The 17,940-nt window shown below is 46.5% G+C and overlaps 1 protein-coding gene across 1 annotated transcript in view; it reads right to left on the reverse strand.

Annotated features, from left to right (window-relative positions):
- CLPTM1 (CLPTM1 regulator of GABA type A receptor forward trafficking) overlaps window positions 1–17,940 on the reverse strand; it is a 31,363-nt gene that overhangs the window by 4,975 nt on the left and 8,448 nt on the right. The window contains exons 3-8 of the mRNA XM_077131484.1: window positions 14,203–14,326; window positions 12,557–12,715; window positions 9,719–9,836; window positions 1,959–2,044; window positions 1,031–1,151; window positions 133–377 (exon numbers count right to left, since the gene is read on the reverse strand). Of these exons, the coding sequence (XP_076987599.1) occupies window positions 133–377; window positions 1,031–1,151; window positions 1,959–2,044; window positions 9,719–9,836; window positions 12,557–12,715; window positions 14,203–14,326 (853 nt within the window). The remainder of the gene's footprint in view (window positions 1–132; window positions 378–1,030; window positions 1,152–1,958; window positions 2,045–9,718; window positions 9,837–12,556; window positions 12,716–14,202; window positions 14,327–17,940) is intronic.

The following is a 17,940-nucleotide window of genomic DNA, read 5'->3' on the forward strand; positions in this document are numbered from 1 at the left end:
CAAGTGCCCATTTCCTGCCTGCTCAGCAGGTCTCAGGAGATTGTGAAACTATGGGCAGGGAATGCAAGAGGGTAGGGGGCTGTCACTTCCCCTTCCTGCCCCGGCCCCTGGCCCAGCCAGCAGAGCCCTCACCTTCACTGAGTCCTGCTCTTCATCTGACTGCTCGTACAGCTCATCGCCCAAGAAATTCCAGGGCGACTTGGTGCTCTGGGCAGCATAGAGCTGCCAGCGCCACAGTGAGAGTGGGCAAAAGGAGACACGCAGTGGCAGGCTGGCCAGGCTCTCGTTGATGGGGTAGTAGTCCTTCTGCAGGTTCCAGTAATCATTAAAGTAGACAATGGGGTAGTAGTCACCGCTCACAGCATCGAACTTCACATCTGCAGGAATGGAGGGACAGGGTGGCTGAGCCCCGGCAAGAGGTTCCTCAGGCCTCCAAGGACAAAAGCAGCAAATTCAGATGTCTACAGAGACCCCATGGAGCACTTCTGACCCAACCTGGAGAAAGAGGGACCTCTTGGCTATGCACAAGAAGCTGAAGGTCCCCTGACCTCAGTGGAGGGAGCAGGTAGAAAGAACCGGGCAGGCCCAACTGGAGGGGGCTCAGCTCCAGCCCAGGGCTGCCATATGGGAAGGGAGTACCCAGGGCTCCCATGTACCCAGGCTTTATAGAAGCCAGAAACCTGGGTTTTTAAGTTATATTGCCCCAATTTCAAAAGTTGTCTACTAGTAAACATTGTTTGAAAACAGTATGTGGGCTAAAAGAGACTTGTCTGCAAACCAACTCTGGCTCAAGAGGGTCAGTCCTGGGTTGCCAGTAGGCATGGGAGAGGAGAGAAAGGTAAATGTCCAGGTAGGGGCAGGGTGAGGAATCTGGGAGGGGCAGAAGACCCAGTCAGATCTCTCAGCGGGATGGAGGCAGGAGGAAATAGGAAATGGCCAGATCTTAAGCGCCAGGGAGGTCGGGGGGCTCACAGGCCCAGCACATGCTCCCTGAGGTCTCTGCAAGCTGCTGGCAGGGCTGGGGGCTTACACTGGTCCAGGGGAGGGGGTACGCTGCCCTTCACCCATGGGGTGTGGTCATCCACGATGTTGATGGTGATGTTGGGGTGCCAGTGGGAGATCACCTCTACGGGTCCGTAGTCCTCAGCCCTCTGGGGAGAGATGGGACAAAAGGGCCTTACAGGCAGGCAGAGGTGTCCAGGGGGCACGGCCTACACTTGCTTCCCCCTGAGGGCTCCTGTAACAGTCGCCACAGCAAAAAGAGTGTGCTCCACAGCGACAGCTCAGCAAGAGCAAGCCCTACCCCACCAAGGCTGAGTCCACCTCCCTGCACACTCCTGGCCACCGGAGAGGATCCTCCAACCCACCCTGGAGAAAACCAAGGCCCAAAGAGACACAGGGCCTGGGTATGACAGGCAGCAAGCCCCTCATGGTGGCCACAAGTGCAGAACATTCCTGCCAGGGCTCGAACCCCACGTGGCCCACCCAGGCCAGCCTGAGGGAGGACGGCTCCTGTGCCCACATGTCGGCATCCCGCACCTCAGTCCCTCAGCCCCCGAGAGCATTAGTAATTCTCATTATATCTTCCAGAGCCTCATGACTGCATGCATACTCTGCCTTGGCCCCTGGGGTCTGAATCCCGGTCCCACCACTTCCCTGGCTGTGAGACTTTGGGCAGGTGACTCCCAACTCCCTTTACTCATCTGAAAAGTGGAATGGAGGACAAGTAGAAGGACACAGCATGTTGAGCACAGAGCCTGTGCTCCATATGTGCTGGCTGCTGCTGCCTCAACTGGAATCCTCCTCACTCCCAGAGAAGAAGCTTTGATTCCTGGCCCCAGATCCCAGAGAGGAAGACTGAGGCCGAGCGAAGGGGGTTGCTTGACTGAGCCCACACAGCAGCTCGGCAGTGGTGCCCAGGGTCTGTGAATGCTGCAAGCAGCCCTGCACATGTCTACCTTGATCATTTCTGGGTCGGCTTCCGTCTCTCCTGTCAATAGGTTCTTGGTTTTCTGAAACCGCCTGCGCTTGTATTTGTTGATCACTGTTAGGGGATGGAGGAAGAGGGGGAGGAGGCCTGCTGGCATCAGTCACATCCAGATGCCAGGCCTCAGCCCACCAATGGCTGCTCACTCGTCTCCCACTTCCCATCTTCCACCTCCAGATGGTGATCATGGAACCTGGAAAGTCTTTCCCTCCCCAATCTGACCTGCCCCATTTCCCATCTTTATGGCAATTCCATCGTCCACCAAATCACCTCAAGCAGAGAAATCTGGAGTCTTCGGTCTCCGGAACCTGCTGTGCTATACCCATCCAGTCAGCCCTCCCTGTGGAAGCTCCCTCCAGTGCCAACCTCAAAGCCAACAGTTCCCCTCCTCCCCAGACTCACCCTGGGCCAACCTCAGCACCTGCCTGCTGGATAACTGCAGCTGCCTCCTCACTGGCCTTGCTGGCCTCTCCTGCCCCTATGACATCTTTTCCATGAGGCATGGGATTGTGCCATCCACTTCAGAACCCTGGGCGGCTCTTGCTGGCTTGAGGGGCATCTGCCATGCTCAGCCCACCACAGGCCCTGCACAGTACTGTCCCACTAAGCCTCCACCCCCACCTCGCCCAGCTCAGTCCTCTCGCTTCCTCCAGATCTGCCCACCTTGGGCCTTCAGACGGGCCTATCCCCCTAGAATGTCCCCACCACGGTTTCTGGGAAGGGCTCCTTCTCCTCCTTCAAGTGCCTGACTAAATATTCCTCCTTCCACGGGGCTTCCCTGACTATTGAAGGAAGCTGTGAGTCACTTCTCCTCACCATATGCATCATGCCCCAAATTCTCTGGTCCACTGGTTTGTTTACTGTCTGTCCCCTCAACCAGATTGTGAGCCCCTGGGGGAAGTCCCAGACCTGTGTTGGATACTGACGTACCCGCAGTGAAAACCAGAGAATAAATCAACCAAAAGGTAGACGGCAGACAGTTCTGGAAGAGACTCAGAGCCACCAATGTGAGAAGGGCTTCAGGGCTGTGAATCCCCAGCCAAGAGCTGAGCTCACTTCCTCTTACAGAGGCTCCACCTTGGTCAACCCCTGTATCAGGATGGCCACCAGCTCCCACCACACTGCCCTGAACCTTGCCAAGCCTTGCCAGGAAGAAAGGGGCTTGTGTTTGCCATGCGTTGATCCCCCCACCCCCACCTCAGCCTTGAGACGGTTTAGCACTCCCTTAAGCTGGGATAAAACATGGGCTGCCTCTCCTGTGACTTCTTCAACCTGCTCCCAACAGTGTAGGACAGACAGAGAAGTGAGAAGGGAGTTCGGAGGGCTCTGAGGTCAGATCAAGCTCTTTTTCCTATAGCTTGAGGATGCTGGGTAGATTAAGTCACTTCCCGAGCCTCAGTCCCTCCTCTGGAGAATGCAGAAAAAAATCTCCCTGCTGATAGTTTGATTGAACACCATAAGTACTTGGAATCTCAGGTAGGACATGAGATTTTGTTGGTTTGTCCAGAGTGATGCCCCAGTGAATCCCAGAGTGATTGAATCAGTGAGTGGAAAAGTATTTGCAAAGCCCCCTTCGGGGAATGGTGAGAGCGGGGAGAAATTCAACTTCCCCAAGTTGAATTCTTGATATTCTCACAAGCAGTGTGGACAACCAAAGCTATAGGCAGAGCCCCCAGTCTTGGGGTTTGTTCATATGAAACTTAACCCCACAAAGGATAGGTCAAGTCTATTTAAAAGTTAGGCCTAAGAGTCAACCCAAGAGAGCCTCTTTCGTTGCTCAGATGTGGCCTCTCTCTCCAGCCAACACAACGAGCAGTCTCACCACCCTACCCCTCTCTACATGGGACATGATTCCCAGGGGTGTGGACCTTCCTGGCAACATGGGACAGAGATCTTGGAATGAACAGAGATTCAGCATCAAGGGATTGAGAAAACCTTCTCTCCACCAAAAGGGGGAAGAGGGAAATGAGACAAAGTATCAATGGCTGAGAGATTCTAAACAGAGTCCAGAGGTTATCCTGGAGGTTATTCTTATGCATCAAGTAGATATCATCTTGTTATTCAAGATATAATGGAGAAATGGAATCGAATAGAGTGCTCAGATATAGACCCTCTCATCTATGGACATTTGATCTTTGATAAGGCAGTCAAGCCAACTCACCTGGGACAGAACAGTCTCTTCAATAAATGGTGCCTAGAGAACTGGATATCCATATGTAAAAGAATGAAAGAAGACCCGTATCTCACACCTTATACAAAAGTTAACTCAAAATGGATCAAAGATCTAAACATTAGGTCTAAGACCATAAAACAGTTAGAGGAAAATGTAGGGACATATCTTATGAATCTTACAACTGGAGGCGGTTTTATGGACCTTAAACCTAAAGCAAGAGCACTGAAGAAAGAAAGAAATAAATGGGAGCTCCTCAAAATTAAACACTTTTGTGCATCAAAGAACTTCATCAAGAAAGTAGAAAGACAGCCGACACAATGGGAAACAATATTTGGAAACGACATATCAGATAAAGGTCTAGTATCCAGAATTTATAAAAAGATTGTTCAACTCAACAACAAAAAGACAGCCAACCCAATTACAAAACGGGAAAAAGACTTGAACAGACACCTACCAGAAGAGGAAATACGGATGGCCAAGAGGCACATGAAGAGATGCTCAATGTCCCTGGCCATTAGAGAAATGCAAATCAAAACCACGAGACATTATCTCACACCCACCAGAATGGCCATTATCAACAAAACAGAAAATGACAAGTACTGGAGAGGATGCGGAGAAAGAGGCACACTTATCCACTGTTGGTGGGAATGTCAAATGGTGCAACCACTGTGGAAGGCAGTTTGGCGGTTCCTCAAAAAGCTGAATATAGAATTGCCATACGACCCAGCAATACCATTGCTAGGTATCTACTCAAAGGACTTAAGGGCAAAGACACAAACGGACATTTGCACACCAATGTTTATAGCAGCGTTATTTACAATTGCAAAGAGATGGAAACAGCCAAAATGTCCATCAACAGAAGAATGGCTAAACAAACTGTGGTATATACATACAATGGAATATTATGCAGCTTTAAGACAAGATAAACTTATGAAGCATGTAATAACATGGATGGACCTAGAGAATATTATGCTGAGTGAGTCTAGCCAAAAACTAAAGGACAAATACTGTATGGTCCCACTGATGTGAACGGACATTCAAGAATAAACTTGAAATATGTCATTGGTAACAGAGTCCGGCAGGAGTTAGAAACAGGGTAAGATAATGAGTAATCGAAGCTGAAGGGATACAGACTGTACAACAGGACTAGATACAAAAACTCAAAAATGGACAGCACAATAATACCTAATTGTAAAGTAACCATGTTAAAACACTGAATGAAGCTGCATCTGAGCTATAGGGTTGTTTTTTTTTTACTATTATTACTACTTTTATTTTTTTTCTCTATATTAACATTTTATATCTTTTTCTGTTGTGTTGCTAGTTCCTCTAAACCGATGCAAATGTACTAAGAAACGATGATCATGCATCTATGTGATGATGTTAAGAATTACTGAGTGCATATGTAGAATGGTATGATTTCTAAATGTTGTGTTAATTTCTTTTTTTTTTCTTTCCGTTAATAAAAAAAATAATAATAATAATAAGATATAATGGAGAGGCTGGAAGGAACTGCCTGAAAATGTAGAGCTGTGTTCCAGTAGCCATGTTTCTTGAGGATGACTGAATAATGATACAGCTGTCACAATGTGACTGTGATTGTGAAAAGCTTGTGTCTGATGCTCCTTTTATCTACCTTGTCAACAAAGGAGTAAAACATATAGAATAAAAATAAATAATAGGGGGAACAAATGCTAAAATAAATTTAGTTTGAAATGCCAGTGATCAATGAAAGCAAGGGGTAAGAGGTATGGTAGGTATAATCTTTTTTTTTTTCTTTTCTGTGTTCATTTTATTTCTTTTTCTATTGTCTTTTTATTTCTTTTTCTGAATTAATGCAAATGTTCTAAGAAAGATGAATATGCAACTAAGTGATGATATTGCGAATTACTGATTATGTATGTTGTTTTATTTTTTTAATTAATAAATTAAAAACAATTTAAAAAAAGATGTAGTGGAGAGGCTGGAGGGAACTGCCTGAAAATGTAGAGCTGTGTTCCAGTAGCCATGTTTCTTGATGATGATTGAACAATGATATAGCTTTCACAATGTGACTATGTGATTGTGAAAACCTTCTGTCTGATGCTCCTTTTATCTACAATATCAACACAGGCGAGTAGAACATATGGAATAAAAATAAATAATAGGGGGAACAAATGTTAAAATAAATTTAGTTTGAAATGCTAGTGATAAATGAAAGTGAGGGATAAGGGATATGGTATGTATAATCTTTTTTTTTCTATTATTATTTTATTTATTTTTCTGTTGTCTTTTTATTTCTTTTTCTGAATTGATGCAAATGTTCTAAGAAATGATGAATATGCAACTATGTGATGATATTGAGAATTACTGAATATACATGTAGAATGGAATTATATGTTAATGTTTTTGTTTGTTTGTTCTTAATTTTTTAAATAAATAAAAATCCCCGTGCTTCCCAGGAAAACTACCCAGAGGCTCTCTTCCACACAGAACCGCGTCAGGCAGAGCGACCCTGCACGCCATATTTATACAAACCACAGGGTCGAGATCCTACCCACTGAGGACCAGCATTCGGGGGCTTCTGAACTCTATACATGAGTTCACTTTCAAAAACGGTTCTGGGAACTGACTAGGTTTCAGCCCAGGGCCTACTGCTCTTCTCAACATCAACAGCAGCACGGTCACTTTTCTCATCACCGACTCATCTGAGATTCCATCCCCATACCCACGGAGAGAAAGAAAGACCCCAGAGTTGGCATTCTGGAGAATAAATTCTGCTCCTGGAAGAGGCTGCCCAGGGAAAGGAAGAGTGGCAGTGCTGGGTTGATGGATGGGGAGGGCCAGGGTAGAAGGGCTTTGGCTCAGCCTAGAACTTTCTGGGATTACGAAATGAGATCTGGAGAATAAATTCTGCTCCTGGAAGAGGCTGCCCAGGGAAAGGAAGAGTGGCAGTGCTGGGTTGATGGATGGGGAGGGCCAGGGTAGAAGGGCTTTGGCTCAGCCTAGAACTTTCTGGGATTACGAAATGAGATGGATGGGCCTGGCTCCTGTAGGGAGGAGGAAAGAGCCCTTTTCTCAAAGTCAAAGCCTCTAGAGCTGTACCATCCAGTATGGTTGCCCTGCAAACATGGCTTGTCCAAATTGAGTCATGCTGTGAGGGTAAAGCCCACATTGGAGTTTAAAGACTTGGTGAAGAAAAAACGCAAGAGTGAAATATCTCACTAATAGTTTCTATATTGATTATATGTTGAAATGATAATATGTTCAACTCAACAAAATATAGTATTAAAATTAATTTCCGTTTCTTTGTACTTTTTTTTAACGTGGCTACCGGACAACTTTAAATCTCTTCTGTGGCATACATTTATTGCTATGAGACAATGCTTCTGCTAGAGCACTGGGTACTGGAAACTGAAGGGAATAATGTTGGGTTGAAAGGGGGCTTTTCCCATCCCATGCTCTTATTCTTCATCCTAGGGTCAAGTAAGTAGTCAACTCCAAGTCCCTCCTAGTCCCCACTCCAATGGGTCCTTGCTCTATGGCCAGAGAGGGGGGCCTGGATAATTCCACTCGGCTCTGCAGGTCCCTGGGCTGCAGATTCTCTTTAATGCAAGTCACACCCACCTCTGTCTGCTGACTATGACCCCAACCCTCCTACCAAGATAGGCATCACGTTCTCCAAAGACCAAGCCAGAGAAAACCTGGAAGTTGATCAGGAGCAAGCAAGCAAACTGTCCACCCAGGACACATCTAACCCTGACCAAGCCCTGACAAATGCCACCTGCAGAAGCCAATCCCTGCCAATCACACCTCTAGGCTCACCTCTCCCTGGAAAGCATCTTTATAGATCTCATGACCCAGAGGCCAGCCAGGCAGGACACTTCTGGGGGTACATTTGCACCAAAGCACTCAACTAGGCAGCCCTTGGCACACTCTTTCCAAAAACGATTTGGAAAACTGACCTAGGGTTACCAGGTTTTTGTTTCATTGAGTACAGATAATAACCGAAAAAATCATCGTCTTTTAGAATATATGTATACCCCAAGAAGCAGAAAGACCTAACCCACAGGAATAGGATGATGTTTCAGTGACCCAAGAGCCAGATCTTAACCAAATCCACAGGGTATGTCTAGGATGGTCTGAAATGAAATAGAAGTCAGTCAGAGCACACAAAATTCATGTTAGGGGGATGGGAGGCTTGCTAAGGCAGCCACCCTCCAGGTCTGCTCAAACTCAGGAAGGAGAGAGATCCCCGAAACTGCTGATTAGGACCCACAGATCTCAAGGAAAAAGACAATAAAAGCCAAGCAAGCAAAAAGAAGAGAATTATTAACCCCATGGAAAACAGCTGAATGGGAAGGAAAAATTAATTAAATTCACTTTGTGATTCAGAGGCCAATATTAATCACATACTCAAATCCTCTATTGGGACTTCCTCTTTCAGAGGAAGAAGGCAATAGGTAACGTCTAAAACTAAAAACCCAAAAATTAGCAGCATCAACTCATTCATTAGAACTGAGGAGATTAAGTAAAGAAACAGCTAAAAGATTTTGAAAGAGGCTGTTTATGGAGAGCAGGACTTGAGGGTGGGAAGAGGTGGGCAGAAGCCTGCTAGGTCTGCTGTTTTGTTGAATTATTTGAATTTTTCTTTTTGGGGGGAGGGTGTGTGGTTCAGGAATCGAACCAGGTTCCAGGTCTCCTGCATGGAAAGCAAGCATTCTATGAATTTTAAACCACATACTTGTAATGAAATATAAAAAATATCTAACAAGATGCTCTGAGTACCTTTCCATATGATGCCTTGTAGGAAGCATCCAATAGCAAAGCCCTGACCCTCAGGGAAGCTCCTCCATCCCAATGGATTCTCCTGGGGAGTGCCCAGCACAACCCAGGGCCAACTAGGAGGAAGGCAAAGGGCAGTCCTTGAAGCAGGAGATCTGTCCCATGAGGGAGCCTCGCCCTACTGCTCAGAGGCTATGTGTCCAAGGCCCAATGGCTCCTGGAACAGCTTCAAGGACACCTCCCAACAGGCCACCTGGGCGCCAACCCTGGGCCATGTAGCACATGCACACTCATCAGCATCCCAGAGAGCAGCATGTTTAGGCACTGTGTGTTCACGCGGGCTGGGTTCACACAGATGTGGTTAGGGAGCCCACAGTCCTCCCCGGCTTCTTTCCAGGTCCATCCAACATCCATTTGCAAATGACCTTTTTTTTTTTTTTTTTTTACACGGGCAGGCACTGGGAATCCAACCCACATCTCTGGAATGCAAATGACTTTTGAGTTCCTACTTCAATCAGGTTCTGTACCACACACATGCCAACCCCAACCCTGTCCCTTTCCTGAACACCATCTTCTCCTTCAAATCCCTTTCTCCACCTCCTCCTTCCAAGCTGCTTCCTCTATGGCCTGAGCCGCTCCCCTAGTGCATTACCAGCTGGGTGTACAGGTCAACTGTGGACTGTATCAAGGGCAGGTAGGGAGTGAACTTATCCGCCAGTCCCAGCCTCCCCAATCCCAAGTTCCTGCTACCCTTCTGCACTTGGCGGGGGTCCAGGCTGCAGGGAGGGACTTACTTCGGGACATGTGGACTGTGGCAAGCCGGCGGTACAGGGCCTTCTGCCGGGGATCAGGGTGGAAGCCACTCTTGGTGAAGTAGACGTGGATGTAGATGGAGCCATTCTGCTGGACACTCTGCAAGAGACCAGAGGGCAGGTGGGTACCATTCTCACTCCCACCTGGTACCAAAGAGATAACAGAAGCTCCTAGAGGGCCATGCCATGCCCAAGGGTACAGGATGGATGGCACAGGGTGGCTCTGTGCCCTCTCTGACTCCCTTACCACACCATGTCTTACTCACTTGCCTGCCTCTGAGACCTACTCCCTCCCAATGCTGGGAACAGGGTTAGGCCCAAGCCCTGGGGAGCAGCTCTCCTCACCCGGCTTGCCAGCCCCTCATCACTCCTTGGATCTCAGGGCAGGACCTAGGGGGAGGGAAAGGGTTGGGCTCTGAGAGATTCACCTCTCAGGGCAGTTATTCCACTCGCCTCCAAAAGACTGCTCACACACCCTGCCTGCAGCCACCCAGACAGACCAAGACAGACAGAGCAGGCAGGCCTCACCCAGAGGAGGCTGAGAAGGCCTGCTGGGTAGAAATGAAAAGGAGCTTGCATGTGCTTGGCTTGCTCATTTTCTCAACCTGTTGGGTTGTGCTGGGGACACAACAGCGATGACAGTCCTGGGCCTGCCCTTAGGGGATCTCAGTCTAGTAAAGAAGACAGATAGCTTCCTAGGCAAGGAAGACAAGAGTGGGCAGGGCTGTATGGGGGCGCCCAGGAGGGGCACCTGACCCAGCCTAGGGGTCAGGGAAAACTTCCTGGAAGTTGGGCCAGTGAAAGAGGAGGATTTCAGGTACAGAGAACACAAAAGCTCTGACACAGGCTAAGGGAGCGGGCTAGTGGAGCCTCAAGAGGTGACTCTGAGAAGAAGGGCCAGGGCCTTTAAGGAGTTCAGAAAGCAAGCTGAGCCGGGATTCTCTTTTTGACATCTCTGTAATCTAAAGCAAGCCCCTTCCCCAATCTGGCTTCATGGTCCCAGGAAGTAAAGTGGGGACAATCTCTTCTTCTAAGAGTCGTAAATTTCAGAAACCCCCCTCTGGCTTCTGGGCAAAGAGAAAGCCTGGGATCAGCATTTAGGGTGGAAAAGGGTCTCCTCTCTACATCACTTCTCTGATGGCAAGACGGAGGCCCCAGAGGGGAGCAGATATCCCTGAGGTCGCTCGGCAAGTAGATGGTATCAGAGTCAGAGCTTGGGTCTCAGAATTTCAGGGGCGGTTTTCAGCACAGAGTAAGGTGCACTGCCTTGGCCTGCGGCAGAGGGTGTAGGGTGGTGCAGATGACCTGGGCAGGCAGCGCTCAACCACGAGTTTGTGAGGGTAGTAGCTGGCCTCTCTGACTGCTGGGTCCCTCTTGCCCCATGTGGCCCCAGACACAGAACAGCTACTTCATGGGTCTCTGCCATGTGAGCTCCCTTCTCTCCAGGCCTTCCTGCCCTTCCCTGTGCAGGCTGCTCGGTTGGGAGGACAAGAGTCTATGGCCACAGGTCCATGGACGGCCCTGTGATGACCCCTCACGAGCAATCCTCCCTCTTGGCCTGTGCCTCAGTCAAGGAAGCTCCATCAGGGCAAAGTTCCTCCAGCTTTTTCCATTCAGAGCCTCAGGAAGAAACCCATTTTCCATTATAGCCCAGGTAACAAACACATAGTACTTAAATATTCGTAGTTTTACAAAACAATTCTTATTCTATGCATAATGCACTCTGGAATTTTCTGTTTTGCTTCTTTTATTTTTAAATAGTCATGAACAACTAAGATTTACATATAGTACTTAAATATTCGTAGTTTTACAAAACAATCCTTATCCTATGCATAATGCACTCTGGAATTTTCTGTTTTGCTTATTTTTAAATAGTAGTATGAACCACTAAGGTTTTACAACCCACCCAGCAGGGTGCAATCTGAGAGGAACTGCCACTCCTTTAGCCCCCTGGGGCCCAGCCCAGGAGAGGACATTTATCTGAGGGGAGGGAATTTGGTGAAAGGTTCCCTGCACCCATTTGCAACCTGTCAGCCTGCAGAATGAAGTCTGCTGTTAGGGACAGGCCAGGGTGGCCCAGGGACCCCGTGTTAGTGGGTCTGGCTGCTTTACTCCAAGACAGTGACAGTCTAGCCTACTACTGACACATAACTGTTATCTTCATCTCTCCAGGGAGAAATGGGAATAAGCTTTCTTATCCCCCAAATCATGGAACAATGACTGCTCGGATCTGTACAGCATCACCAAAATCTATACAAGCTCACTGGCCATCTTAACTCGCCCTGTCATGCGGGCCCAGTAACCCCCCCATTTTACAGATGAAGGGGCAAAGGTTCACTGTTTCTGCTGCTGCACAGACCAGAGGAGCCAGGAATGGAACCTGGGGTGGCCAGAGCCAGACAATCTGGGTTTAAATATCTCACTGTGTGGCCCTGGGTAAGTCACTTAATCTCTCTGTACCTTCAGTTTCCTCACTTGTTAAATGGGGATAATGATATCTCCATCACAGGGTTGCTGAGAGATTCCATGAGGCAGCCAAGCTTGCTGTGCACACAGTAAGCACTGAACGTTAACTAAAAACTATCTTGAAACTGGGTTGTCTGACCAACTGGCAATGACTGGGCAACCCACAAAGACAATTACTAACCTTTTGCTGGTTTAAACTCCCGGGTCACAGAACCTTGAAGGTAGATGGGAGGACCCCATGCCAATTCAATCCCTCCACCCATGTTTCCTGATGAGGGAGGCTGTGGCCTGAAGCCTGGACTTGATTCACAGGGCCGGGAGGAGGTTGGAGGAAAGGTCCTTCAGTGCCCCCACCTGTGGGATATCGAGTTCAGCAAAGTGCTCGTAGCAGCCGTCAGAGTTCTCGCCGCTCGTCCAGTCGCCATACACAAGATCATGCTGCTCCCAGAAGAGTGCTGACGTGGCGTTGAAGTCTGTAAAGTGCTCGTGCTCCGAGATATACACGTGCAGGTTCTATTGGGAGGGGAAGGATGCAGAGCTCAGAGCTGCTCTAAGAGCCTCTGAAGGGTGATGGGGAAAAGCAAACCAAGTAAGCACACTGTGAATGAGGGTTTTTGTTTTGTGTGTGTATGCGTGTGTGTTTGGGGGGGGGCAGGGAAAAGTTGAAGAACAAAGGAATATTAGCTGATAGACTAAGTCTTCCTGTTTTTTATACAGTCACATCCATCCTGGTATGAGCTTGTGAAGTCTAGGCATAAAGAGCAATTGAGGGTTCAAGTTTCTCAACATGCTCACCAATTATAGAGTCTAAATATTAGAAAACAGGAATTCTATAGGGTGAGTAGTAGTATGTAATCGTGGTTTTAATTTTCACTTATCTAATAATCTTGAGCGATTTCTACTATGCTTATCAGATGTTTGTGTTTTTTGTTGGTAAAAAGTTGTATATTTTGCCTGTTTTGGTTAACATTTGACTATGAGTCTTCTGTATATTTTCTAGACATAAGAACTTAATCAATTTTAGGATTAGCAAGTATCATCTTCTAGTCCAAGGATTTATTTTAGTTTTATTAAAAAATAATGTCATTTCATGCATAAATTGCACTAATTTTGACAAAGTTCTATTATATTTTTATCTTAGTGATTATGCTTAGTGTCATATCTAATAAATTATTGCATAAGCCCCCCCCTCCAAAAAAAAGAGCAATTAAGGAACAGGCAGCCTGCCACGTAGAATATGGGGGCGGAAAGGAGCAGCACCACCCCATATTATCTTCTCCCTTCTCAGACTCTTAGGGCCTTCCTGGGTGGAGCTCTGCAGGCATACGGATAAAACAGCACAGTCGAGAACTGCAAAGAGCATGGGCCAGTCACTCAGAACACAGGGGAAATGGGACATCCTTTCTCAGGCCCTATCTCTGTTCAGAGTCCAAAGTCCCCCTGGGAAAGGACAGCTGAGCGTGGTCAACCTGCAGGGTACTGCTGAAACCCAGCAGCCCAGGGCTGCAGAGAACTGCGAAGCAGGGAGAAGCCTGTTTATCTGGGTCTGAACACTTGCTGTGGAAGCTCTAGAGCACCTGCCCACTCCTGACCCCGCGGTGACAGCACCCTTCCTCTGGCAGTCTCCCTTTCCCCTCCTTTCCTCCTACTCCTTTCCCTTCTCCCTTCCCTGCATGCCTCCCTTTGCAACTTTTAAAGCTTGAATACACTTTTGAAACAGAATGTCTAAGGACTCTGCTGATGTCATTTTTAAACAGCTGAGGGGAGCGCCTTCGATGTCCCTCTTCTCAATAGACAGCATCGCCACAGGCCTAAGAGAAATTGCTTTGTCTTTATGAGTATTGCCTGGGTGACATGGGTTTCATCTGCTGTGGAGGGACTTGGTGGCTTGCAACCCAGGCCTGTGCTCACAGGCCTACCAGTAGCCAGGACCCGGTCTGTGCCAACTACCCATACTGCCCGCCGTCACCCCTTAAGGCTGCCTCACACTCAGCTGTTACCATTAAAGTGTCTTTGGGGAACAGGTTGCGGCTGGCGACGCGCGGAGCTCCTCCAGGGCCTGCCTGGTCCTGAGGGGCTGGCCCTCGGCGGAACCAGCTGCTGATGGCCCAGATAATGAAGATCCTGAGGAGGAAAGTGGGCAGGTGGTGAGTATCCAAGTCTTTCCATCCCTCCATGGATCCACCTGGCCTCCCTCTGACTCAGCACCTCCTGGTAGGGGGAGCTGGGGTGGAGAAGGCAGCTGTAAGGCCGGTGAGGAATCAAGATGCCCCTGAAGGCCAAGTCTGGGAGAGAGGCTGGATGCCACTGTTTGCCAGTGCAGGGGCCTGCACTGTCCTTGCCTCATGTGGGACCCCTATCCTGGGTCCTCCAGGGGCTCCTGGTGGACACAGAAACTTTAGACCCTGGAACCTTAAGTCCCAGACCCTCGGGGGGTCTCAAATAGGAGAATCCTAAGAACATGGAATCCCAGCATTTCAGAGGCACAGAACCTCAAAAAGGGCAACATTTTAGAACTTCAACTTAAAAACTAGGAAAGCAGATAGTGAGAAATGGGCTAGCTCCTATTTTTGGTAACAGCATGGTAAGGTTATCAAACCAACTCTCCCATTAAAAACAACTGAAAAGGCTTGATAAAATTACCTGACATTAAGATATAGAAATACACCTTATTTATAGGTACTTGCATATTTTGATTAAGAATATATAGGTAAACATGTGTGCTTTACATACATGTTACACATAATATATGTGTGCGTGTCTAATATACATATTCTGAATGTGCATATGTGGCTGCACACATGTACACAAACATATATGCATCTAAAGTCTTAAAAGCACGCGAGAATGGACAAGACTGTAGATTTACCAGGTAAAACTGAACAGAAAATTGGAATCCAAAGGAGGACCAGAACCTTCTTATTGTGTCTGAGGACCTCTGCTAGGTATTTAGATGGGTGACAGAAATGCTAGCCCAGGCCCAGGCAAGGTAAGCAAAGACCTACCCTACAAAGGCTAAGATCCTAAAGGGCTCCCCATCCAGAGTGAAGGAAACCAGAGGGACTAGCCTTCCCCACGAACTGCAGACCAAGGATACTGAGCCAGGGTCTTGCAGGGAGCTCAAGCCTTGAATCTGGTACAAGTTCCTGGACTGATAAGGCACCAGACAAGAGGCAGAAGCAAAAGTGAATCCTCTCTGGAGGAAAATAATTTCATCCTAGGTCTCAAATTACCCTATAAATAATTCTTCAAGTATAATGGCCAATACACAGCCAAAGATAAACCAGGCACACAAGGAAACAAGATGGTATGAGTTAAAACCAACTAAAAACAATGGATACCAGAACCAAAATAAGAGGAGCTCTGAACCATGGAACTCTGAAGAACTGGACTTATAAAATCCTCCACCTTTGTATTAACAAAGCCTCAGAAATACCGTATTCAAAATAATGTCATAGGAAAGACAGAAATAGGAATGACAGTATCCTAGTTAAAACTAATCTTTTGGAATCATTTTTTCAATTGGGAGAATCAAATAAACATAGTTGTCTCGGAAGTACTTCCATGATACACTGTTCAAAAGAGAAAAGCAGGATGAATCACAATATGATTCCATTTTTGTACAATATATTACATCCAAGAACAATAAACCTACATAATACATGTGTATGTTTATTTATTAAGACGTAAAAACAGAAAGGTCTGAAAAGATACACATCAGACTTTAAAATGGATTCTGTTGGTTTGGAAAGTAAAAAGAGTGGAAGTGAGCGGAAACAAACACATAAACTCAACACAAAACATACTGCATTGAAAATTTGCCTAATGAAACCTCATGAATAGGAATCTAGTGTGAAAGGAGCATCAACGACAGGGTAATGAATGAGTCACCTTCGGGGATTTTAACTTTTTTGCTTATGCTTTCCCTATTTGAATTTTTTCAATGAGTAAACAATATCCCCAAAACAAAACTGTGGCAGATAGCTGGTTATTTCCCAATATCCATCTTCTCCTTCTCCCTCAATAAGAAATCTCCTTAATTGTAGCTGGGTCCCACAGCCACCCCAAATAAAGACAACTCTAGCCTCTCTTACAGTTTGGTGTGCATAAATGTGAAGTTCTGGTCAATGGAATGTTAAAAACAAACAAAAAAGCACATTGTATAGGCTTTTGGGAAGTGTTCTTAATGAAAAAGAGCACCCTTCTTGATTTCTTCCTCCCTCCTGCTGCCTGGAATGTTGATATGATTGCTAGATCCTCAACAGCCTTTTTTTTAATTAATTTATTTTTTATTTATGATACATAACCACATACAAGCACATTCTTATCATATGATCATCCCATTCTTGTTATATAATCAATAGCTCACACTATCATCACATAGTTGTATATTCATCATCATGATCATTTCTTAGAACATCTACATCAATTCAGAAAAAGCAATAAAAAGAAAACAAAAAAAGTCATACATACCATATCCCTTACCCCTCCCCTTCGCCGGTCACCAGCATTTCAATCTACTAAATTTATTTTAACATTTGTTCCCCCTATTATTTATTTATTTTTAATCAATATGTTTTACTTGTCCGTCAATAAGGGAGACAAAAGGAGCATCAGACACAAGGCTTTCACAACCACACAGTCACACTGCGACAGCCATATCATACAATTATCTTCAAGAAACATGGCCACAAGAGCACAGCTCCACATTTTCAGGCAGTTCCCTACAGCCTCTCCATTACACCTTAACTAAACAGGTGATACCTATTTAATGCATAAAAATAACCTCCAGGATAACCTCTTCACTCTGTTTGGAATCTCTCAGCCACTGACACTTTGTCTCATTTTGCTCTTCACCCTTTTGGTCAAGATTTTCTCAATCCCTTGATGTTGAGTTCTAGCTCATTCTAGGATTTCTGTCCCACATTGCCAGGAAGGTCCACACCCCTTGGAGTCATGTCCCATGTAATGAGGAGGAGGGCAGTGAATTTGCTTGTTGTGTCAGCTGAGAGAGAGAGGCCACATCTGAGCAACAGAAGAGGTTCTCTTGGGGGTGACTCTTAGGCCTAATTTTAAGTAGGCTTAGCCTACTTTGTAGGATTAAGTTTCATATGAACAAACCCCAAGATTGGAGGCTCGGCCTATTGCTTTGGCTGTCCCCACTGCCTGTGAGAATATCAAGAATTCTTCACTTGGGGGAGTTGAATTTTCCCCCTTTCTCACCATTCCCCCTAGGGGACTCTGCAAATACTTCCCTATTCACTGTTCAAATTGCTCTGGGATTTATCTGGGCATCACTCTAGACAAACCTTCAAAATCTCATGCCCTAAGCAAGTCAACAGCCTTTAAGGCCATGATGATAAGGGGACACAAACTAGTGTGGTGGAACAAAAAGTAGGAAGGAGTCTGGGTTGCAGAAGATTGCAGAATCCCGGTTTGCCTACTTCCAGACTGGCACAAGAGAGAGAAATAAACTTTTCTTGTGTTCTTTTAGATCGCTCAGATATGCAGCTGTGTGATTAATAAATCATACAAGGTATGATTACCTTATTAATTACAGGTATGAAAGGCAATTTAACAGGGCTGTTAAGAGCCCAGCCTCTTAACTATATAGTACCTGGATCTGGAGCCCAGCTTTGTTGCTTATTGACTGTGTAAATACAGGAAAGATTCTTAACCTCTCGAGGCCCCTGCTTTCCTCGTCTGTTAAAATAGGGACAATAACATAGGGTTGTGTA

The sequence above is a fragment of the Tamandua tetradactyla genome, chromosome 16 (genome assembly GCF_023851605.1).
Source record: "Tamandua tetradactyla isolate mTamTet1 chromosome 16, mTamTet1.pri, whole genome shotgun sequence".
In the NCBI taxonomy this organism is placed as follows: domain Eukaryota; kingdom Metazoa; phylum Chordata; class Mammalia; order Pilosa; family Myrmecophagidae; genus Tamandua; species Tamandua tetradactyla.